The following is a 24,579-nucleotide window of genomic DNA, read 5'->3' on the forward strand; positions in this document are numbered from 1 at the left end:
TTCCTAATTTCATGATGCCACTCAAGATTTTAAAAATAAAGTCCAATTTAACTCGACTGTGATTTGCCCATTCCAGCTTTTGGCTTTTGTTGAGAAATTTGTACAAAGGTTGAGCTGTGTTGAATTTAAATGTGACGTATCCCTCCCTCCAGATGAATGATGAACGAAAGAATATGAAGCATGCTGTGACGTGCCCAGATGTATTTTGAAGAAATGGTCAAATGTTTTCCTTAATTTACTTGAAATTCTTCGAAGTAGAAGTGCCTTGGCAACTTTAAGAAGAAGAATTAAGCATAAAACATTGAAACAAGTTACAAACCAAATAGTTTGTGTTACAGCACTACACTGATTGGAATTATTCAAAACGGGGATTTTCACAGTAACTTCATTGCAGTGTTAATGTAAGCCTGCTTGTGACACGAATAAATAAACTTAAGTGAGAGCTAAATTCTCATCTTAAATTTGCAAGTAACCAAAAAGATGTCCGTAATTTGGATTGTTCTGGTGAACCTTTCTTATATTTCAGTCTCACACGCACATAGACAGAAATATCTGTCCTTTTATGTGTTCTGCCCAAACACAAGTTCAATATGAATTTTTTTGCGGGTCCTTTTTCATATCCAGTGTCACAGTGGTTGACACTGCTGCGTCTCAGCACCGGGGACCTGGGTTCAGTTCCAGGCTTGGGTCGTTATCTGTGTGGAGTGTGCATCTTCTCTCTGTGTCTGCATGGGTTTCAGTTTCCTTCCACAGTCTGAAAGACCTGCTGGTTAGGTCCATTGGCCGTGCTAAATTCTCCCTCAACGTACCTGAACAGGTGCCGGAGTGTGGCGACTAGGGGATTTTCACAATAACTTCATTGGATTCTTAATGGAAGCCTACTTGTGACAGTAATAAACAAACTTAATATATAAAGACCTGCTGTTGTTTTTCCTTACTGTTTCTTTAACAGTTGCTAGCAAACAGGTGCAGTGGGTGCTGCACTATACCACACCTTGCTTAAATAGTGCTGCACCGTATGTTACGTTAACTGCTGTAGAAGTGCGTTAACCTTTGCTACCAGTAATGGAGTCCAGGTAAATTTGAGAGTCCCATCATAGTGACAAAACAGGAGGAAGTATTATTCCATCCTGCCTTTCTCGTGGGGCTGCAGGCAGTTTCTGGGTGGGCAGATGTTCACAAAAGTTTTTCTTTTAAATAGACACGAGAAGTAATTCGATGTGTCATGAGAGACTAAAAGGAGGGTGGAATGTTTATGTAACACAGACGTCAGTAATGGTAGCTGCCCACATGCAGTGCAGTCATACTATAACAGGTAATAGACAAGTGCCAGTCAGTCCCACAGCCAACCCACATCCATAGATTGCCAGTGCTGAATCATTTGGAAGTCTGATAAATCTCTCCCTCCCTCTCTCTCCATTACCTTTACTCTGGTGCAGCACTTCAGTGCAAAGGACTTTAGACTGAGTTGGCTTTCCTTGTTTTGCGTGTAACTAAGCAAGGAATTCGTTTCATTTTTTTTTTCCCTAGGACAACATTAACGTTTTCCTCAAAGGCTGTCAGAAACTTGGTTTAAAAGAAGCTCAGCTGTTTCACCCAGGGGACCTACAGGACTTATCCAGTCGCGTCACTGTCAAGTGAGTGTTGTTTTATGCTTAATAAACTTTTTGCGCTAGGTAGAGACTGTTTGGATGTTCGTAATGTCTATGGGTTCTTTGTGACCTGATGCTGGTCTTGATATATTTTGATTACATACACTGGCATTTGTACTTTTAAATATGTACAATGGTTTCTTTGTGAGGAAATGGGAGAAGAGAAAGTGTAGTTGGCAGAATTGTATGACCAATATTTTTAAAATGTCAGTAAAGTTACGGTGCGAGTGAAAGATTTGAAGAAAGAACTGTTGTGGGCTGTGTTGACTGGAATTCAATAATTTGGAACGGTCTCTTGGTAATCGCAAACCCTTCAATTCTGAAAGCGTCCTGAGAACTGTTTGTGTATCTGAATCAAAACCTGTCTAGATTGATTTTGTGTGTGTGTGTGTGTGTGTGTGTGTGTGTGTGTGGGGGGGGGGGGGGGGGGGGGGGGGGGGGGTGGAGGGGGTGGAGAATCCAACTTCAGCATTTTTCTGTCTTTAAGATCTTGGGGTGCTAAACAGAACTTTTATGTTTCTTTAAAAGTATCTGTTTGCAAATGAGATAAGTAACTTGCTAAATATAGGGTGCTTTCTGGCTAATAAACACTCGTGAGAATGTAAGTTTGCAGCCAAAATCAAATAAAACCTGATCGTTTTCCAAACTGGTCCCGAACATACATGCCTGAAGAGGTGTTTTCTTTTATAATGCAGTGTTACATGTAACAGGTTTGGGGAGGTGCGCTCATTGCTTATTGATAAATGACATGACTGCTTTGTATTGTATTGGTCTTTCATTGACATATGTATCTGTTTGTCTTGTTTAGTACACACTTGTATTATTACTTTTCTATTTCTGTTGCTATTGGCTGCCATGCATTCTGCTCCAAGTGCACAAAGACAACTTCACCATTTGGCATGGCTCCAAAGATGTTCAAGAGACTGGTACTGAAATGATGAGCAGCTTTTTATGGGACTCGAGTCCTGGTGTTGCTGCTTTGAAGCACTGACCTAGTGCAGTTGACAGCAACTCTAAGGGAAGCTTAGCTGATTTGCTAAGAAGTGCTGGTGGGTTTACAAAGAAAATTATGATCTGATCCTAAGAAAAAACAGAGTTCTTGCTAGCTGAACTATAAAATCCCTACATTGCAGTAGGGGGCCATTTGGCCCATCAAATCTGCACCAACTTGCTAACAGAGCATCTTACGCAGGTCAACTGTTGACCCATCCCTGTAACCCCATCTATTTACCCCACTAATCCCCCTAACCTAAACCAAGGGACAATTTTTAGCATGGCCAGTCCACCTAAGTGGTCATCTTTGAACTGTGGGAGGAAACTGGAGCACCCACAGGAAACTCACGCAAACACGGGGAGAATGTGCAAACTCCACACAGTCACCAAGACTGGAATTGAACCCGGGTCACTGGCGCAGAGAGGCTGCAGTGCTAACCACCGTGCTGAAGGAGACCTAAATGTAGCTGCAGTGTACATGCACCATTTATTCCAAAAGCAAGTGAACACGATTCAGCAGACCCCAGTTTCAACCTGGTATTTCATTCATCTGCTTTCCCTTCCACAATCGGAGTTCACTTGGTTCACGTGCCTGTCCACAAACACAGCATTTCATTGCTAGATGCATCCCTCCCCATCTCCTTTATGTTCAGATCTTCCTTCCACCATTTTCCACTGTCTCGCCAGATGATAAAACACTCCCTGTGTCGTCAAAGTGCAGAGTATAGTTAACCTGTGAAATATATGGTGCTGGTTCAAGAGCAGATCGTGGCAGTAATTTTGAAAATGATTATACGTTTGTTTATGGGAGGGAAATATTACCCAACAGATCTTTTTAATGATACATGATGTTTCGCGTAGATTTGGAAAGTTGACAGGGGAGTGGTTGCAATCCAGATTTGCGCTGGCAAGCGCAAGATGAAGAGTTCTGACTAATTAGTTGAATTTCTGTGCCAGGTATTCTCATATTTCGGTGGTCTTTAATTATGTGCCATTTCAGCTGTAAGCAGTTGTTTTCCCAGTGTGGCTGTACAGACTGAAGGGAGACAAGAGGTGGGGGGGGAAGGGGGGTCATTTCCCAGTGTGTCTGTGTAGACTGAAGAGGGACAAAAGTTCTTAATGTAGCTGTATAGAATGAAAAGGGATAAAAGGGCTTTTTCCCCCCACTTTTTCAAGTTGGTTTATTTCCCCTTGCACTCAACCCCCTTTGATGTAGGATATACCAATCTTGGAAATGCTGTGTCACTTTCTTCGCTTTAGAAAATAGCATTATCTTCATCGGATTGAAGATGCTGAATTTGAGGTTGTCCGGAGATGTCGCTGAGCATCAGTTGCAAGGCACAGTTTGGAAGTTGGCCTCGTGTGGACCAACTTATTCGATGCACTCTGTATAGCTAGGCTGCTAACAAGCCTGACCTCCGGGCCCCAGTGTGTGTCTCTGGAATTGGTGTGCTCTGGTCAGCCTGAAGTTATTTCCCTTAGAGATGTAGCTATTTACTGCAGTTCTACACTGTCACTTGGGGGCTGGTTTTAGCTGAGTTGGCTGGTTCATGACGCAGAGCAACACCAATAGCGTGGGTTCAATTCCCGTACCAACTGAGGATATTCATGAAGGCCTCGCCTTCTCAGCCTTGCCCCTCACCTGAGGTGTTGTGACCCTTGGGTTAAATCAGCAGCAGTCAGCTCTTCCCTCTCAAAGGTCTATGGTCACCTGGGGTTATGGCACTTTACCTTTGATATTTGAGTATTGCTGTCACTGACATTGCTGGAAGTGGGCAGCCAGAGGAAATCATATTGGTTTTTTTCAAAAAAAACTTCAAAAAACAAATTTTGTCAGAATCACCTGAGGTTTTTTTCTGTAATTAGTAGATGATTTGACCAAAAATGTTGCTTTCTTTCCCTTCCCCAAATTTTATTTTTGGGTATTCTCGCATCCGAAACGTGATTTTCTTTGTTTCTTCCCACTCGTAATTGTCACCATGTCGCTTGTGGATTTTTCCCAGGGTAGGAAAAGATTGAGATCTTGTTTGTGAACATGGAGCTGTGCAGGTGTTTTCAAGTTACGTAACCTGCTTTTGACAACCACAAGTGAAGGTAGCAGAACAGGTTTGTCCAGCTGTTTGGATCGCAATGGAAAGTGCAAAAAAGTGAGGCTGTTAACCCTTTGTTCTTATTGGCATTCCTCTCTCTCAGTTGGCTGAACGGCTGATACATGATGCAGAGTAACATTTAACAGCATGTGTTCAATTCCCGTATCGGCTGAGATTAAATCACGAAGGCCCCACCTTCTCAACCTTGCCCTTCAACTGAGGTGTGGTGATCTTCAGGTTAAATCACTACCGGTCAGCGCTCCCCCCTCAAACTTTAGTTCGGCTACATTTGGAATATTGCATCCAGAGCTGGTCACCGCACTACCAGAAGGGCATGGATACTTTGGGGAGGGTGCAGAGAAGGTTTACCACAATGTTGCCTGGTCTGGAGGCTTTTGGTTATGAGGAGAGATTGGATAAACTCAGATTCTATTCATTGGAAAGACTGAGGCGAAGGGGTGACCTGATAGAAGTCAGAGGCATAGATACTATGAAAGTCAGAAGCTTTTTCCCAGGTTGGAAGGGTTGAGTATAAGTGGGCACAGGTTTAAGGTGAGTGGTGGTAAGTTTAGGGGAGATGTGTGGGGTGAGTTTTGCACACACATTGTGGGTGCCTGGAATGCACTGTCAGTGGAGATGGTAGAAGCAGGCATGTTAGCAACGTTCGAGGTGCATCTTAATAGACACGTGAATAAGAGGTGAACAGAGGGACAGAAACCGTGTATGCTTGGTGGGCCGAAGGGCCTATTCCTATGTGGTACTGTTCTTTACTCTCAAGGGGAGAGCAACCTATGATCATCTGGAGCTATGACAACTTCGCATTTATTTCTTTAGCGCAGGTATATCCATTAGTTGGGTAAGGAGGAAACTCTCCTTTTATCTGGTGTTTCACCAAACTGATGTTAGCAGTTCAAACTGTGAATAATTTCTATTTTAATGTATATATTAGTGGGATCCAGAGCTTCAACAGGAAATTGAGTGCGCAAAATGCTGAGTTGAGCCACCTCCTGCCTCCATGGATCAGTTGGCACTATAGTGCAGCAAGTTACCCTGGGGTGATGACCAAAAATCCTTCCCTCAACCAGCAACTGCTTACATTTAGAAAGCATCTTTAGGGTGGGAAATGAAATCCCAAGCTGCTGCTTAGAGGCAGTGTCAAAAAAATTGATTGGTATCTTTTTTTTTTAAACCCCTGCCCAATCTCTCTTCCTTTTTGCCCCAGTCTCTTATTTTGCCTTTGCCTGATTCTTTGCATGCTCATCCGAATCCAACAATAAATCTATTTTAGTGCAGCTAATGTGGTTTTGTGTGTTCTCAATGCCTAATCAGTTAATCGCTAATAAGGTGGAGTAGCTAAGTGCCAATGTCTATCAGGCTGTGTTGTATTGACGTGACAAGTACTGGCACTGCCTCTCCCTATTTCTCAACACCACATGCCGGTGGTGCTTAGTCATAAGATTTTATGTTCCACCATATTTCTCGTCTTTGTCTCCACAATTCAACAACGTTCTCTATGTAGCCCAGCAGCTGGCCTTTATACGGCATCTTTAACAAGATAAAGCGTCACAGTCCATTTAACAGGAATGCTGTAAAGCAAAATTTGAGACCCAATGGCATGAGAAATTCAGGCAGTGGACCAAAATCTTGAAGGTACTTTTTCGAGGAGCGCTCTCAAGAAAGTTGGAGAGGTTTGGATATGGAATTTCAGAGCATAGAGTCATAGAGGTTTACAGCATGGAAACAGGCCCTTCAGCCCAACTTGTCCATGCTGCCTTTTTTAAATTGCGAAGCTAGTCCCAGTTGCCCACATTTGGCCCAGATCCCTCTATACCTATCTTACCCATGTAACTGTCTGAATGCTTTTTAAAAGACAGAATTGTACCCATCTCTACTACTACTACTACCTCTGGCAGCATGTTCCAGACATTCGCCACCCTCTGTGTGAAAAAATTGCCCTTCTGGACTCTTTTGTATCTCTCCCCTGTCACCTTAAACCTATGCCCTCTAGTTTTAGACTCCCTGACCTTTGGGAAAAGATCTTGACTATCTAGCTGATCTGTGCCCCTTATTATTTTATAGACCTCTAAGATCACACCTCATTCTCCTATGCTCCAGAGAAAAAACTCCCAGTCTATTCAGCCTCCCCTTATAACTCAATCCATCAAGTCCTGGTGCATTCCTAGTAAATCTGTTCTGCACTGATCCTAGTTTAATAATATCCTTTCTATAATAGGGTGACCAGAACTGTACGCATGACGGCTAAAGCCATTAATGGTAAAAGAATTAAAATTGGGGCTGCTGGAGGCCAGAGTTGGGAAGGTGCAGATATCTTGGAGGGTCATAGAGCTAGAAAAGATTACAAAGATAAAGAGAGAAGCCAATGGAAGGATTTAAAAGCAAGGATGAACGTTTTAATGAAAGCAAAATGTTGTGGGTGCCAGAAGGCTGAAAAAGAAACAAAAAGTACTGCAAAGACTCAGCCGGTCTGGCAGTATCTGTGGAGAGAGAGAAAGAGTTCACTTTCTGAAGTCTAATATGACTTCGCTCATTTCGACCTCTCTTCAATTCTGGTGTTGTTTGAGGTAGAAATGAGGGATGTTGCTTAACTGGGAGCCAGTGTGATGCAGTGAGCTCAGCGGTGATAGGGACTGGGATCTTGTGGGAGTAAGGACCATTGTCAACAGACCTCAAATTTATGGGCAACCAGGAATGTGTTGGAGAAGCCAGGTCAAGTGTTCACAAAGGCATGGGTGGAAGTTTTGACACCAGATGAACTATAGCAGGGTTGAGTGATGACAGAGATTGAAAAAGATGAGGCTACGTGGTCCGGAGTCTGCCTCGGGATCAAATGCTGTGAACAGTGTGGGTCAGTCTTGATGGTTATCAAGAAGAGAGGTGGAGTTGTTGCGCAGGGAGTAGGTTTGTATCGAGCCCCAAGATTATGTCTTCCCAATATTCAATTGGAGATTTTTCTGCTGATCCAGAACAGGATGTCAAATGAGGAGCTGGACAGTTTAGAGAGAGGTAGTGATGAGCTGGCTGTCGTCAGCATGTATTTGAAAACTGGTGCTGTGGTTTTAGATTATATCACCAAAGGACAGAATGTAGATGAGAAATAGAAAGCAATCATACAATCCATAGAATTCTTTCAGTGTAGAAGAGGCCATTTAGCCCATCGAGTCTGCCCAACACTCCAAAAAATCCATTCCCTGTCCCTGCTCTGCTCCATCCTACCCCTGTAACTCCGTGCATTTACCCTGGCCAATCCGCACATCTTTGGGCACTAAGGGGCAATTTAACACGGTCAATCTACCTACCTATACATCTTTGTACTGCGGGAGGAATCTGGAGCACCCCGTGGAAACTCATGCAGACATGGAGAATGTGCAAACTCCAAACACTCACCCGAGGCTGGAATTGAACTTGGGGCCCCTGGTGCTGTGAGGCAGTGGTGTTAACTATTGTGCCACTATTAAGGATAGATCCTATTGGGGAGGGGCAACAGATGTAATGGCATGAGATGTGCCTAGAGAAGCCATTGTGGGTGAAGCTTTTGCCTGTAACTAGATAGATAAGAATGGAACCAAACAAATGCAGTACCACCCACAGTCTGAAGGTGGAGAGGCATTGGAAGAGGATGGTGTGGTTGACCCTGTCCAAAGTTCTGCGCATCTTAATTGTGACTTCAAGAGCCACTATGACAGGGATTGCATTGCAAACAATAAAAGTGGAGTTCTCGGAAAGGATTTGGGAGACAGCATAGTCAGAAAGTTTGGAAATTCAAGTGTTTTGGTGATGGTTTGCAAAGATGGTGAGATCAAGGATTGGTTTTATTGGGGAGAGGGCTAATGACGCCAAATCTGTACAACGTCTTCCACAGTGCAATTTTAAACAGGCAAATCCTTCTAAGTTTTGTTGAATGTTTTAATTAAGAACAAAGCTGGTATGAGCAGTGTGTAATGGAAACATAAGAATTTGACTTAATCAACATTCTTATGTGATGTCAACCTGGGCTGGCAACTCATTTGATGACTCGCCTTTTTAAGGAGCTATTCTTAGTTGGTATTTCACCAATCAGTTGTGACTAATGCGCTTTCCTCCAGAATGGTGTCCACCCTCAAAGTACGTAAATGTTTCATTGCTCCCAGGAATGTCACCCCAACCCTTGAGGGTGTGTTGTGCTTATAATCCTTTTATAACATGAAGGCCTCGCCCAAACTTTAGACAATCAACACAACATTGGAAGGCACAAATACAACATTTGCAAACTACGTGACTTTGCTTTGCCCTGTAGAGCAGTGGACTAGACTACCAGAGACCATAGTTGGCTTTAAAGGGAAGTTGCATGATGTATTAAAAAGGAAAATTGGAAGTTTTGAAATGGGTGGAGTGGGGTTGGCGAGGGGTGGATCTGAGAGCAGTGGGCCATTGGGGGAGCCTTGATTAAACCTTAGCCAACCAAACTAAGGATTGAATAAGAAACCGAGGGCAAGCAATAAGGTGAATTTGTGTCAGATTGGGTACAGAAATAGAGAGAAAGAAATATTGGATTGCGAGAGGGGAAAAATGGGCTGAAAGGAAACATTTTGTAAGGACTAAATTTTTTAAAATCTCCAAGTACGATTAGAATGATATCCCATTTTCAAGGCTGGAGAGGTTGTGGTGTTACATAAATTCAAAGGGGCTTTACAGAATTAAATGTTAGGCCTAATGAGTTTAATTTCTTATTAACACGTGAATGGATTAATATTTTGAAATTTGCTAGAGTTTTGATGGTCAGTACCTCATGAGGTGGAGTGATACAAGTTGTCCAGCAGTTTGCAGTGATTGACAATTCATGGATTGTCTTCTCTTTGTCTCCGATTTTGTACCAGTAGCAGCGTGGACATTATCCTGATCCGATACCCCTGTGCTGGTCTCACTTTCAGGGAAGTGGGCAAAGGAACTTGGTATTCTTTAAGCGAAGAGGGTTATCATGTGAATCTATGCAACGGATATCCATGACAGAACAATTGATTGTGACCTCTGGAGGAGTTGTAATGTGCCAAATAATCTTTTCCTGATTTGGTCATGTTCGTTTGCTGCTAAGTGAATGCACCGCCTCTGGCAGTGAGCAGAGATATTTCCACTGTTTTTTTTTTCCCTGCCTGAAGCCTTAATGGAATAAAGAGAACAAAAGCTTTAGTTATTACTCCTGCTCATTAGTCTAACTCTGATATGGAGATGCCACGTTGAACTGGGGTGGGTACAACAATAAGGATCGCAACACCAGGTTAAAGTCCAACATGTTTATTTGGAATCACAAGTTTTGGGAGCACTACTTGCTCAGGTGAGCTCTGACAGAGGTAAAATACAAACTCTTAAATTTAAATGCAAGTAATGGACTGGAAAACCAAACCATAGGGATGTTGATTGGTTTAAAATAGGACCTGGGATTTCCCTCCGTGCTTCTGAACTATTTATATGCTTTATAAGTACTGTTAATCCAGCCAATTATTTATGATCATCAATTTTTATCTGTAGTATTTTTCCTCCACTTCACATGCCAATCTTCACTGGACCTTGTGTTCCTCTGCTGTTGTCATTCTTATCCTCTGACAATCGTGAGAGAAAAGAATGTGATAGAGGTTTATTTTTAGTGTTACTGCAACATTGAGCATTCTGCATTGTCGATAATGTGTTAGCTACCTGTCCATTCGTAACTTGTCAGAATACATGTGCAGTATTCAGTAGAAGTCAATGCAGATGGTCATAGCCAACAGCAATACAGATTAAATCACAAGTATACCCTTTTGATACAAAGTGCCAGCAACACAATACATGGGTTCTTCTGAATGGATTTTGTCTTTTCTCATTTTGAGGTCCGATCCTTTGACCATACTACACAAAATACTGCTGTTACTATAACCTAATGTAAGAAACCATTCCCAAAGGAAATATTTCATACATGCTGGTCAGTGTTGTGCATGCCTCTTTTTCGCATTAGGAAAGTGATTGCTCTGAGCTGCCTCCTCTTTAAGACTACCACACAATGAGAGAGGCTAGTAATCAGATGACTTCTCTCAGACTTAATCTCATCCTGGGCTTAGCCCTTACTCATGTTATGTTGCTTATTGACTTTCATAAGATTTCATAAGCTTTGGTCTTAATCTGTCAGGTTTCAGATCAGTCTCCTGGCCAGTTATCCCATTCACAAAGTTTTTTTTCTTTTATATTGCATTGAATTTGAATGATCATAGAATCCCTGCAGTGCAGAAGGAGGCCATTCAGCCCATCAAGTCTACACGGACACAATCTCACCCAGGCCCTATTCCCGTAATCCTTATTTACCCTGCTAATCCTCCTGACACTAGGGTCAATTTAGCATGGTCAATCAGCCTCATCCTCACATCTTTGGGCTGTGGGAGGAAACTGGAGCACCCAGGGGAAACCCATGCAGACACGGAGAGAATGTTCAGACTCCACGCGGACAGTGACCCGTGGCTGGAAATGAACGGGGGCCCCTGGCGCTGAGACGCAGCAGTGCTAACTACTGTGCTACCGTGCTGCCCCAGACAAGTATCAATCAAGGCGATTGGCTGCTAATCCCCTTGACACTAGCGTCCATTTAGCATAGCCAATCAGTGGAGCCTGCACATCGTTAGAGGAAGCCGGACCACCCAAAGGAAACCCACACAGACACGAGGAGAAAGTGTCCAAACGGACAGTGACCTGACGCTGGCATTGAGAGGCAGCAGTGCTAACCATTGTGCCACTGTGATGCCCCAGACAAGGATCAATCAAGACCATTGGCTTGATTGAAACTTGTTGCCTCGCCGAGTCTTACCTGGGATGCTGAATCTCTGAATGTGTGCTCCTGCCTCTCCAGATTAGTGGTGAGCAAAGCAATTGACAGGCTTGAGTTGTCGAGACTGGAACAATGTGTGGTTAACTAATTAGCATTCCACCCCATTTGTTGGCAGACTGTGCAGGTAATTATGAATGATTAACAGGATTGTCTCCCATGGCCTCAAAAATTCATTGACTATTTGCAGCAGTTTAATTGCAGCATCTCCCCGAGCTCCAAGGAACTACAAAAAAGATCTGACTTTCTCAAAGGAGTATGTTACTTGTGGTAAGTGACATCATGAAGAAAGCCAGCCAGCGATGCCCATGTCCCACAAATTAATAAAACAAAAAGCTGCTTGACCGCTTCAGTCGGGGTGGTGAAATCCAAGGATTGCAAAGAAAATTGTTCCTACTCTTATTGGAAGGAGAGGAAAGCCATTGGTGGGATTTGACGGCCTCGCTCAACCCGAGACCGGAAAATCCCACCCGAGGTCGGCGGACATTGTCCACCTCTTGCCTGCTCCAATTCCACAGTGGGCAAGGGGGTAGATTTCGGGCAGAAAGACTGGAATACCGAGACAGAATAAAGAATACCAAAAGATTTAAGGAAGGAAAGAATAAGAGGAAGGAACTAATTATAGGCCTGCCCTGAACAGGAGGTGGAAAGGAAATTTATGCTAAGCTGATTTGTAGATTGTTTGGCCAAAATTTTCTGGCTGTTCCCGCTGGCGGGATCATCCAGTCCCACCGATGGCTACCCTCTGCCGCGAGTTCCCCAGAGATGGAGCCTGCGAGCAATGGGAAAACGTGTTTTCAGCAACGGGACTGGAAGATCCTGTTGCTGGCTAATGGGAGGACATCTCCACCGCTCTGATTTATGCTGTGGGTATGGGATGGGGTGGGGGAGGGGTGCAGGAAGTGGTGGGTGGAGATGGAACATCCCACTCTTTGTTTGACAGAGTAATATGAAGTTTGCCCTTTCAGTCGAAATCTGTCCTGGGAAAATGGAGTGAGTGGCATTAACAGTTTAGTACAAGTATTTTAGGCTTGCAATATGAGAGAGCCGATACTCTGATTCCCAAGACCACACAGGAATCGTCTATTCTTAATTTGTCCTGGAATATAGTAAGGTCCGTTTTGTTTTTTCCGTGCTTATAAAATATTTCAACAAAAGATGTTCCTCAAATAACGTTAGTCATGTCACGCTTGTGGAGTGGAAAATGACAGGTTAGTTGAATGAACAGACTGGTGGCAGATGCAGTTTGGGCAGGTGACTGATATAACTTCCTGAATGACTGACTGCATTTGGGTAAAACCATAAGGGCCAATAGGGCATTTGTATTTTACAAGCAGCTTGTTAGAGTATAAGAGTAACAGAATGAAGTCGAACTTGTAGAAAATGTTAGGCTCCAGTTAGAGTTCTGTTTGTTATTTTGTGTGCATTATTGTAGAGAACCCATGAACTGCATACTGGGGTGGCATGGTGGCACAGTGTTTAGCACTGCTGTTTCATGGCACCAGGGACCCGTGTTCAATTGCAGCCTTGGGTCACTCTGTGGAGTTTGCGCATTCTCCCCGTGTCTTCGTGGGTTTCCTCTGGATGCTTCAGTTTCCACCCGGAAAGATGTGCCAGTTAGGTTGATAGGCCATGCTACATTGCCCCTTAGTGTCAGGGAGATCAGCAGGGTAAATGTGTGGAGCTACAGGAATAGGGCGTGGGTGGGATTGTTATTGGTGCAGGCTTGATGGGCCAAATGGCCTCCTTCTGCACTGTAGGATTGACCAAGATGGTGTCAGAGATGAGCGAGCATAGTTGTTTGACTTGATGAATTGGGAGCGTTGCAGAAGAGAAGGCCAGGAGGAGACTTAATGGAATATTTTTGTAACGGATTGGGTGTTTTGATGGTGGAAAAAGAGAAGTATTTCCTTTGCTTGGTGAGCCAGTGATGGGGTCACCAAGTTAAAATCATCACTAAAAGAGTGATTGTTTCTTTAGACAATAGTCTGGCATGTCTCACCATAACTACTTGAAACTTGAAGGGAAGGTGAATATATTTGCAAGGCAAATGAAGTACCAGGTTGAATTGTAGGATCCCTCCTGTGCAGAAGGAGCAATGTATAATATATAATAATATATATATATATATATATACACAATATCTATAAATAAATATAAATAATATATATTTGTTCGCACCATGGCAATACCTCAATCAGTTAGCACCCTTTTCTCACATATTATAAATTGTTACCTTTTGAAATTTGGCATTCTCGCATCAGTCCAGATGCGAGCAAGACAAAAAGCTTTGGTAGCATGTTTCTTTTTTTGTTCAGTAATACTTACGTTCTTAACCACACTGTGACCACAAGAACTATTTTATGCAGGGACAGATAATGGCGTGGAACTTGCTGCAGAGTAACGTGGTGGAGGCAGAGATTGATTCAGTGATTCCAACAGGATTAGATGGAAATTGAGGGAAGTAAGTTTGCAGGGCGAGTGGGAGTTCCTGGGCGTGGGACGGGCTGGATTGCTCTACAGAGGGCTGGTATTAATTCCATGGGCCGAATGGCTTCCTCATGTGCTGTAATGACTCCAGACTGTGTACAAATGCACTGTGCCCTGAAGTTATAGTATCAAACAGTTGTAACGTTTCTTTGATAGTCACCCAGTGAAAAGGAGCTGATTCTATCCATGAGTAAGTTTGCTTTATAAGTGAACACAATAAGTACAAAGAATTTTGATTTTTTTTGGTGAAAGGGTCAGGATCAATTTGTACAGAATCGACCATTACTCGAGTGTGTATGGTATTTCGTTAACTGAATTTGAATTCCCAGTTGCCTTGGTGTGATTTGAATGCAGATTTCCGGATCATGGGCAGGATTTTATGGCCTTGCTCATCCCGAAACCATAAAACCCCGCCCAACGTCAACGGACGTTTCCATTGTCCTCCCCTTGCTCGACGATTTCGCGGTGGGCGGGGCAGTAAAATTCTGGCCCGTTAATCGAGATCCCTAATTACTAATCCCATAGCCACTGGATTTTGCATGTCCCGGCACCCTGGTCCCCGTGGATTTTCCACCCAGCAAGTTGGCTTAGAATTGTCCCGTAATAGCCCAGAGGATCCAACCAAGTTAGTATTGCTGCAGTGCTCAAAGGGTCATTACCATTACCCATGGTGGAGGCCCAACCCAAGTCAAACCCTTGAGGCAAGCATGACACAGTTGCTGCAGTTTTGAGTTTTAGCATGAATCTAATTCATTGAGTTCCATCAGAAGTGATGCTTGCGAGGAGATTTTCTGTTTGTGGCAATGTGCCTTGTGTCTGGGGGCTCAAAGGCATACACTAGTAACCTTTCTAATTTCCTCAACGCTAATTCCTAACCCCCTCCCCCACACCACACCTGCCTTCAAATTGGAGAATGGAGGTTAAAGAGAAATAAAACTTGCCTTTAGTGCTGGGGCAGTACGTTTAGTATAACCTTCCTTAACCATTGGAAAGGTTGCCCTATGACAGACATGACAAAGTCCTATTTGATTCTCGAAATTATTCAGAGGGGAGCGTCTCCTCTCTATTTACAATAAGTGTGTTATATTGCACGGGTGTGATTAACTTAATTAGCGAGCAGCATTTTTGGTCCATGAATCATATTCCGGAAGGTTTGTGAAACTGAGCTAAAATTTACCAATGAACTAAAAAAAAAAATTCGCAAACGGTTAGTGAGTTCTTCAACGATTGACTCATGCCACATGTAATGTTTCCATAATTCTTGATGTATCTATTGGCTGCAGCCAGAGTCAATGGCCTGCTATGCAGAGTCAGGAAAGCTAATGGTGCATACTGTTCAAGTCAAATTTGGAAAGAATACGTGGGGGTGAAATGTTCTCGAAATACATTGGTAAGGTAATGGTGGAAAATCTCCTTCATTAACCTGTCAACTATTCCTCAGCGCCTGCGTGGGGAATTCTTTCCATCTCAGGAATAAAAATTTAAGTAGCTGGCGGTGCCACCCCCAGCAGGCCTGATGATACAACAAGTGAGCTGTTGTTTCATAGAATTTCATAGAATCCCTACACTACAGAAGGAGATCATTCCGCCCTTCGAGTTTGTACCAACTACAATCTCATCCAGGCCCTTTTCCCACAACCGCACACTGTCAGCATGGCCAATCAACCTAACCCGCACATCTTTGGAGTGTGGGAGGAAACTGGATCACCCGGTGGAAACCCACGCAGACACGGGGAGAACATATAAACGCCACACAGTGACCCAGGGCCAGAATTGAACCTGGCGCTCTGACCACTGTGCCACCGTGTCACCCTATTGTTGTTGCAGATGGGAAACTACAGGGAAATCTTGCAACAAATCAACATAAGCAAGGCCATTTTTCAGCTTGTTTGAAGGAAGTAATTTCCTCTGCGTGCCAACAGCTCTTGGCATCTCACCCAATCAACCTTTATTTGTGAGCTTATGAAATCTGTGCTGACAAACTATAAGAAAGAGAAGTGTCCGAGGCCCAACTATCTTCAGCTGTTTTATCAATGAACTTCCTTCCATCATCAGGGCAGAAATGAAGATGTTCTCTGATGATTACACAATGTTCAGCACCATTCATGGCACCTTGGGTACTGAAATGGTCCAGGTCGAAATGCAACAAGATGTGGACATTATCCAGACTTGGTCTAACAAATGGCAAATAATATTCATGCCCCATGAGTGCCAGGCAATGGCCATCTCCAACAAGATAGAATCTAACCATCGCCGTTCATCAGCATTACTATTGCCAAATCCCCCACTATCAACATTGTAGGGGTTAACAGTGACCAGAAGCTGAACTGGACTTGCCATCTAAATACTGTGGCTACAGGAGATGATGGTCTTGTGGCATTATTGCAAGTGTATTAATCCAGAAACTCAGCTAATGTTCTGGGTACTCGAATCCCACCACAGATGGTGGAATTAAAAGAGTAATGATGGCCATGAAACCATTATCGATTATTTTTTTTTAGAAAAAAACAATCTGGTTCACTAATGTTCTTTAGGGAAGGAAATCTGACATCCTTACCTGGTCTGGCTTACATGTGACTCCAGAACCACTGTAATGTGGTTGACTCTCAACTGCCCTCGGACAACTAAGGATGGGTAATAAATGCTGGCCCGGCCAGCGATGCCCATGTCCCATGAATGAATGAAAAAAAGGCCAGAGTTTAGGAATCCTGTGGCGAGTAACTCACCTCTTGACTTCCCAAAGCCTGCCCACCACCTACAAGGCACAAGTCAGAGTGTGATGGAATACTGTCCACTTGCCTGGATACGCACAACTCCAACAACACTTGAAGCTTGACACCATCTAGGACAAAGCAACCCATTTGATTGGTAACCCCACCCACAAACATTCACTCCCTCCACCCTTTATAAACAGTGGCAGCTGGGTATACCAAGGTTTCTTTGGCAACACCTTCCAAACGCACGATTGCCATCATCTAGAAACAGTAAGAAGTCTCTCAACACCAGGTTTATTTGGTAGTAAACACCACTAACTTTCGGGGTTTGAGGCTAGTGGTGTTTACTACCCAATAAACCTGTTGGACTTTAACCTGGTGTTGTGAGACTTCTTACTGTGTTTACCCCAGTCCAACGCCAGCATATCCACATCATCTAGAAAGACAAGGTCAGTAGGCACATGAAAATGTGACCACCTGGAAGTTTCCCTTCAAGCTACTCATCATCCTGACTTGGAAATATTTCAGTCATTGGGTCAAAATCCTTGAACTGCCTCCCTAACAGCACTGTGGCTGTACTTATACCACATCGACTGCAGCGGTTCAAGATGGTAGCTCTCCACCACCATCTCAAGGGCAGTTAGGGATGGCAATCAATGTTGGCCAAATCAGTGGAACCTGGATAGAGTGGACATGGAGAAGATCTTTCCACTAGTAGGAAAGACTAGAACTAGAGGGCACAACCTCAGGCTAAAGGGATGATCCTTTAAAACAGAGATGAGGAGTAATTTCTTCAGCCAGAGAGTACAGAAGGCTGTGGAGGCCAGGTCATTGAGTGTCTTTAAGACAGAGATAAATAGGTTCTTGATTGATACAGAGATCAGGGGATGAGTAAAATATCAGCCATGATTGAATGACAAAACAGACTCAATGGCCCGAGTGGCCTAATTTTACTCCTATGTCTTTGGTCTTATGGTCTTATTCATAGTAAGGGAAAACACCCACATTTTAAATGTAGCCTTAATGATGTACTTATCCATTAACTATCTTCAGTACACTAACTACAAAGTGGGCTCTGCAAAATGTACTTCTGTGAAACTTCCCTTGGACAAACGCTGGCTGACTGAAAGCCGTAAATTCAAATGGAGACCCTGAAATTTCTGTCTGGTTACATATTGAAACCACATGTGATGGAAATGCTGAGACAAAGGGAGCAGTGAGTTGCAAATAGTTTGGTAGATTCCATTTAAAAATTCAGCTGGATATCTCTGGGCCCCCAGACCATGTTGGCAGACTTAATCGACCGCCAAACATTGCACTCTTGGCAAGGCACAGTAATATTTTGTTTGCACCTGATGCTGCCACTTAATCAACACGAGAAGTCATATTTTATTTTAGCACTGCGCATTACTCCTTGTGAATCGCGATGGAAGCGTGTGGCGTTCCTGAAATGTATACCAGCCTGTCCGACGATATTTTAAACCAAAGGCACAAATGAGTAATAGTTACCGAACCAGAGGGCAATGTGGAAACTCATCCTGGTGAGACGAACGCTCTTTGGCAGAGGCATTCTGCAGAGATAGTTTTGGCCTTGCTCAGGGATCGAGCTACGCCATGCAGGTAAAATAATCTACCACCTCGCTGAACAAGCAACTAATGTTGAATATTAAAAATAATTGAACTTTTTCACAAATAAAGCAGAATCCTGAGTAGATGTGTTGACTGTTTAAAATCCTTTCCCGTGTCCTTTCTCCAAATTCTTTCCGTCAGATTCTTGGAGCTTTCCTCCCTCGACACATCCTATTGCACATTGCCTTAGATATTTATCATTTTGCCAGCAAATTTATTGCGCAAATGTGCGCAATAAATCACCAACTCAACAGGACGAATGTTAGCTTAACCTGCTTTCTTTTCACAGTTTATTGCATTGTTGCCCAATGCGAAGGGAGGTTTCCATCTTCTCGACACCTCACCTATGTGGCTTTTCTCCATGTTTCCAGCAGCCTAGTCATTTATGACAGGCTGGCCAACATCATCTGCTCCTGTTGTGTTATCAGGCCTCAATGTGCATTCCTTTCCAGTAGAAGGGGTGGGGATTGCTGGATAGAGATCTGGAATCTGACCGAGATCAACCACCCCTGCTTTGGTCAAAGATTGACGGCTTAACTTTTTTCTTGGTATAGAATTTTGCTCTGTTATAATCTGGTTTGGGTCTCGCCTTTAGACGAAATTTGATATCCCAGTTATCCACTAGGAGGAGAAAAACCACAAGATTCTAGTTTTAAACAAAGTAATAAAGCCAGAAAAGTAAAATGATTTAAATATCTATCTTGTATTCTAACAAGGTAAAGATGAGTCGATAGGCAAACTGGTCGAGCAAAACGCACATTAAATGGTAGATGTGACCAAGACAGAACCCACGTCCACTGACTCTCAAAATCTCATCAAAACTCAGTCTCTCTCTCTCTCTCTCTCCCTTTCACAGGGGATTTCAACTTCCCTCTTTTGAAGCTGTACCCCCAAATTCACCCAAAAGTCACTTTGCCTCAATGACTGCTGACCTCCAGATAGTTCAATCTCTTCTCCTGAGACTGTGTTTCTTGGGATTCACAAAGCTGCCATCACCTCTGAATACTGGCACACTTCCTGCTCTTGCAGACTACCAGCTCCACTGAGCTGGCATTGCTGCTGCGTTTCTTTGAAATAGTGTCTCTCAACTGCACCAAGCTGTAAGTGACTCCTGATTTGCTTTTTTTCCCATCAATTTAAAATTGGTGGGAAAACTGTCTTAAATCCTGACTGTCAGTTCAGTTTCTCACCTGAATCTCCCCACTTTGTGCACTGCAGGGGTCCCAGTCGTGTATATCATTTTTAAAAACTCTGAGGGGCGGAAGCCTATTCGTGCCGGAGTTTGGCAGTTTTGGAACTCTGCGCGTGCGCAGTGGGTCCGATCTGCCAGACTCCCCGTTTTGCTGGCCAGCCCGGGACCCCTACAGCAATTCACGGGCCAGCCCTGACCCTGCCTCCGCCCCCCCCCCCCCCCACCCAGTCCTACTTCACCCCATCCAGGAGCACCCTGATGCAAAGCCCCTGTCCCCCAGCAGGGAATCTCCACTGCCCCCTCCAACTCACCCCAATCACTGCCCTCCCTCCATCCCAGACCGATCCTGTCTGCAGAGTGGCAGCCAATTACCCCTAGGCCCTGCCCATAATAGTTCCCCCTTGGCACTGCCCCATGCCCAGTGGGCAGTGCCAAGGTGCTGCCCCCCCCCCGATCCCATGGGGGGGGACCCCGATTGCCTTCATTCCCGATAATGAACTTACGTACATATTTAAAATACATTTTAAATGGAATTAAACGACTTACCTGCCTTCCCAGTGTGATGTGACCAGCGACTGTCTGCCGGCTCTGGGAGAGGTGCATGTGTTTCCCTGGGCGTGCACAAATCCCGGTTCAAGGCCAGCGACGCGCATCTCCCGCCCCGACCTTCCTGAAAGGTTGCGGGTCACGATGGGAGAATCGTAGCCCGTGCCTTCAGTTCTTCAGGTCAGTAAGACCTCCCTGCTGGTTTATGGCTCCATCTCTTCTATTCTGACTCCAATAAACAAACATGGATCACAGTCTGAGCTGCTAATGTCTTTGTGCTTTGGCAATCTTCAAAGTTCAGAATTTTGGTTACGTTACCTTACCTTCATCATAACAATATTTTCAGAACTAACCATGACCTTGAAAGTACTAAAGAGTCATGTACTAGATTTTTATTGCAACCCAGAAGAAAAGTGCAATAGATTTAGCACGCAGATGCAGCTGGTAAGATAAGGAAAAGGATGGATTTCCTTGTACAGGTCCCTTTCCAAAATCTAGCACCCTTGGGCCCCAGGCCACACTGGATTTTGGATTTTCCTTGATTTTCAACAATTAGATCGGGTAGCCTACCCCAGCTAATAAACCCCATTAAAACTGAACAAATGCCAGGTCATTGGAAAAGCAAAAACACCCAAGATTACCAGCCAGTTCCTTCACAGAGGCTTCACAGGGACAGAGAAAATTGGCTGGTTTCTGCTCCTCTCCCCTGAAACTGGGTGTGAACGTCGCACCAGTAGAGTGTGGAGGGAATCCCTGGCCCTATCCTGTGGTGGAACAGGCAGCTTTGGAGAAGTGGGAATAATTTTAAAGCACTGCACTGGACTTGGATCCATTGTGCGTACAATTCTCGCTGATTCCATCCTCTGGGATCAGCCTGAGGATGGCCTCTTCAATGATTCCCATGCATACTGTGTTTTGAATGCGACACCCAGACCTCCAGTGAGAGAAAAAATGTTTTGTTACCAATTTAATTCACCGTGAAACGCTCTTTTCATTTAGTTATTATCAATAATACACCAGGATATGAAATCCAAGGATTTAACTGATTGGGAAAAAATTTTAAAAAATCTGGTGTTTGGAAAGCCAGATTTCTGATGCCTAACCTTTTTAATTATGTTGTACTCCAAACCAATGTGTTTAAAACTAAATCTAATCCCTGCCTCTGTTTTTCGAGAAGTTTAGGTTCTGCTGTACTTGCAAAATGCTCCTACTGGAAGCTGGCGTCGTGGTTAGCACTACTGTTTCACAGCACCAGGGTCCTGGATTTGATTCCAGGCTTGGGTCACTGTCTGTGTGGAGTTTGCATGTGCTGCCTGTGTCTGCATGAGTTTCCTCTGGGTGCTCCAGTTTCCTCCCACAGTCTGAAAGACAGGCTGGTTAGGTGCATTAGCCATGCTAAATTCTCTATGTACCCAAACAGGCGTCAGAGTATGGCAACTAGGGGATTTTCACAGTAACTTTACTGCAGTGTTAATGTAAGCCTACTTGTGACACTAATAAATAGACTTTAAACTCCATCTGAGGGCCTTTCTAAATCTTACCGATTCAACCTTGGTGTGACATTTATCAGTGGAGTGACTCTAGAATTTTTTAACGCGGATTGAAATGTGGCGTAGAATTGATAACCTGTGTGTATTAAGTTAGCTGATATCAGCACCAAGCAAGCTGATTGTGCCCCATTCTGTTTGTGCTCAGCGCTCTGCCCCCTACAATTACTGACCTTTCTCTCTCTGGGAAATGTACAATACTCTGAAATATAGCAGAAATTATTTGTGATTCTTGATGTGATCTGGTAATTCTACCTGTCACTTTATGGTGCAGTCACTCTGATGATTTGTTGCTTCTGTCAATAAAAACAAATTAATTGATTATTTGAATTTACCTGTTTTGAATTAGAAGGTGTAGATTGCACACCTTACCCAAGTTATTTGGTAGGTTTGTTATATTGCTTTAACTATCACAGCTCTGCCATCTAAAAGTTATTTCTTTAAGACTTTGCCAGTGACTGAATCATAGGATTCCTATAGTGCAGAAGAGGCTATTTGGCCCATCAAGTCTGCACCGACTGTCTGACAGAGTATCTTACAGAGATCTTTTCCCTCACCCTATTGCTGTAACCCCACATATTTACAATGGCCAAGCCACCTAACCTGCCCTTTAGATGTAAAAGTAAAGCATGGTCGTGTGATTTAGAGGCCCAGTGCATAAACCATGCAGAGAACCATAAAAGCCTTTGGAAGGTGCTGTATTTTGGTATGTTGGGAAAGGGTTTCAGCTCTCCTCCCACTTTGCCTCAATCCCACCAGTGGCTGGCACGATGGTGCAGTGGTTAGCACTGCTGCCTTACAGTGCCAGGGTCCTGGATTCAATTTTGGCCTTGGATGACTGTATGGAGATTGCACATCCTCCCCGTGTCTGCTTGAGTTTTCTTTGGTTGCTCCAGTTTCCTCCCACAGTCCAAAGACGTGTGGGAGTTAGGTTGATTGGCCTTGTCAAATTGCCCCTTCATGTCCTAGATGTGTAGGGTAACAGGGATAGGGCAGGGGGTAGGGTCTGGGTGGCATGCTGTTTCGGAGAGTGGTGCATACTCGATGGGCCAGATAGCCCTTTCTACACTGTGTAGGGATTCTGTGCTTTTCTTTCCTTATCTGGATGCACTGAATTATGTTTCTTTTGACACCTACAGTCCTTCATTAAGTGGTTATTCTTCATGTTTACACCCTGAGGGTGAGAGACAGTGGACTGACTGAGGAGGGAGGCTGTCACTTCTGGGCCTCATCCTGTCCACACAAGTGCATACTGTAGGAAGTTTTAACATGGGACAATTAAGAGTGCGGATGCTGACCTACTGTTTATCAAGCAGATGGGCGTAAGCCTTTCCTTTCAAAAATGTGACTTCCATTATGTTTTGAACAGTGTTTAGTTTGTTTCCATGTGGTCTCATGCTGTGCCTATGTGGTAGTTCCAGCAATATTGAGAAAATATTACAGCATGTGGATGAACTTTATTGGCCTGTTTACACAGCTAGTAGCAACTGATTGACGAGATGAGAATGGTCTGCATATTATATTTTAAAATAGGAATCTAAGGAGGGTATGGAAACTGCAGATCAGTTTGTTCCCAAAGGTTTATAATGATGTCTTTGGTGTGAGTTTGATCTGTAATTTAAGATATTATTGCAATCTAGAAGGACTGATCTTATCTCAGTGAGTAAAGGATTGTGCACTGTGATACATGGAGCAAGAAATTTAATCTTTACCCTGGCTTCAGCAGGGACGTAACTAGATCTTTAGGATTGTTGATGACTTGCAGGGCAAAGGAATTTGGTTGCGGTTTCTAAATGTTGCTCAGCATTCTTGCTGGGAAGGAGGATGTGCAGTTGGAAGGGAGAAATAAGATAGGATTGTCAGATGGGTTGGGACTCCCCTGTCTGGACTTCAGAGTCATAGAATCCTTACTGTGCAGAAGGAGGTCCTTTGGCCCATTGAGTCTGCACTGATTCTCTGACACAGCATTCCACCCAGGTCCTATTCCCGTAACCCCAGATATTTATCCTGCTAATCCCCTTAACCTACACGTCTTGGGACATTAAGAAGCAATTTAGCACGGCCAATCCATCCAATGGAAACTCGCATAGACGCTGAGAGAACGTGCAAGTTCCACACAGTCACCCAAGGTCGGAATTTCAACCTAGATCCCTGGCGCTGTGCGGCAGCAGTGCTAATCATTGATTTGTAGCATAATCACTTTTGGACAAGGCCCCTGGAGAGTTTGTGCTTCACAGTGGGCTGCTGCTCTCAGAAGAGGAGAGCATGTGATCCTTTTAAATTCACCAAGCAGGTCCGCAAGTGAGTTGCTGTTCCAAAGTAGACTGGCAAAAACTCATTCTATAGCTAATATTGTCTTTCAACTGGCTTGGCTTCAAAGGCAGCCTCTGATATTAAGATAAGGGCTAGTTTAGAATGTAAATGCTGAGAGTTTGGATCATTCGCTGCTTTTTAACCTTCTCATTGCCTCATTCATTTTACTGTGATGCAGTGTATTACTAGGAATATCAAAGGCTTGCTAGGAGAGCTTACCGGGAAGTTGTCTACTAATTTGTGAACATATTTAATCCTCTCTTTGCTAACTGCTCCACTAGTATACAATCAAACGGAATTTCTGGTGAATGTGCCCAATATTAATGCTTTCTTGGCTAAAATCTTGTTTTTGAAGAAGCTGTGCCACACAGGGAGCGAATGCACAATAAGTCTTGATCCCTCCATGCTCTTTGAAGGGATTAAAATATTTGGAACAAATCACTATTATGGCAGCAGCCAATCAGCAGTGCAAGTTAATAGGTCTGAACTATAAACAGTTGAAAAAGATGGAAGATTTGCGCTACTGCAATTTCATGAAGTCTTTCAGTTGTCTGTTTACACTTGGACAA

The 24,579-nt window shown here is 43.7% G+C and overlaps 1 protein-coding gene across 3 annotated transcripts in view; it reads left to right on the forward strand.

The window, feature by feature from the left end:
- LOC145349533 (LIM domain only protein 7-like) overlaps positions 1–24,579 on the forward strand; it is a 200,313-nt gene that overhangs the window by 87,188 nt on the left and 88,546 nt on the right. For all 3 annotated transcript variants that reach the window (XM_080198113.1, XM_080198114.1, XM_080198115.1), the window contains exon 5: positions 1,531–1,637. In XM_080198113.1, coding sequence (XP_080054239.1) covers positions 1,531–1,637 — 107 coding nt within the window. The remainder of the gene's footprint in view (positions 1–1,530; positions 1,638–24,579) is intronic.

This window comes from Carcharhinus amblyrhynchos, chromosome 10 (assembly GCF_965287045.1).
Source record: "Carcharhinus amblyrhynchos chromosome 10, sCarAmb.v2.hapA, whole genome shotgun sequence".
Classification (NCBI taxonomy): Eukaryota; Metazoa; Chordata; class Chondrichthyes; order Carcharhiniformes; family Carcharhinidae; genus Carcharhinus; species Carcharhinus amblyrhynchos.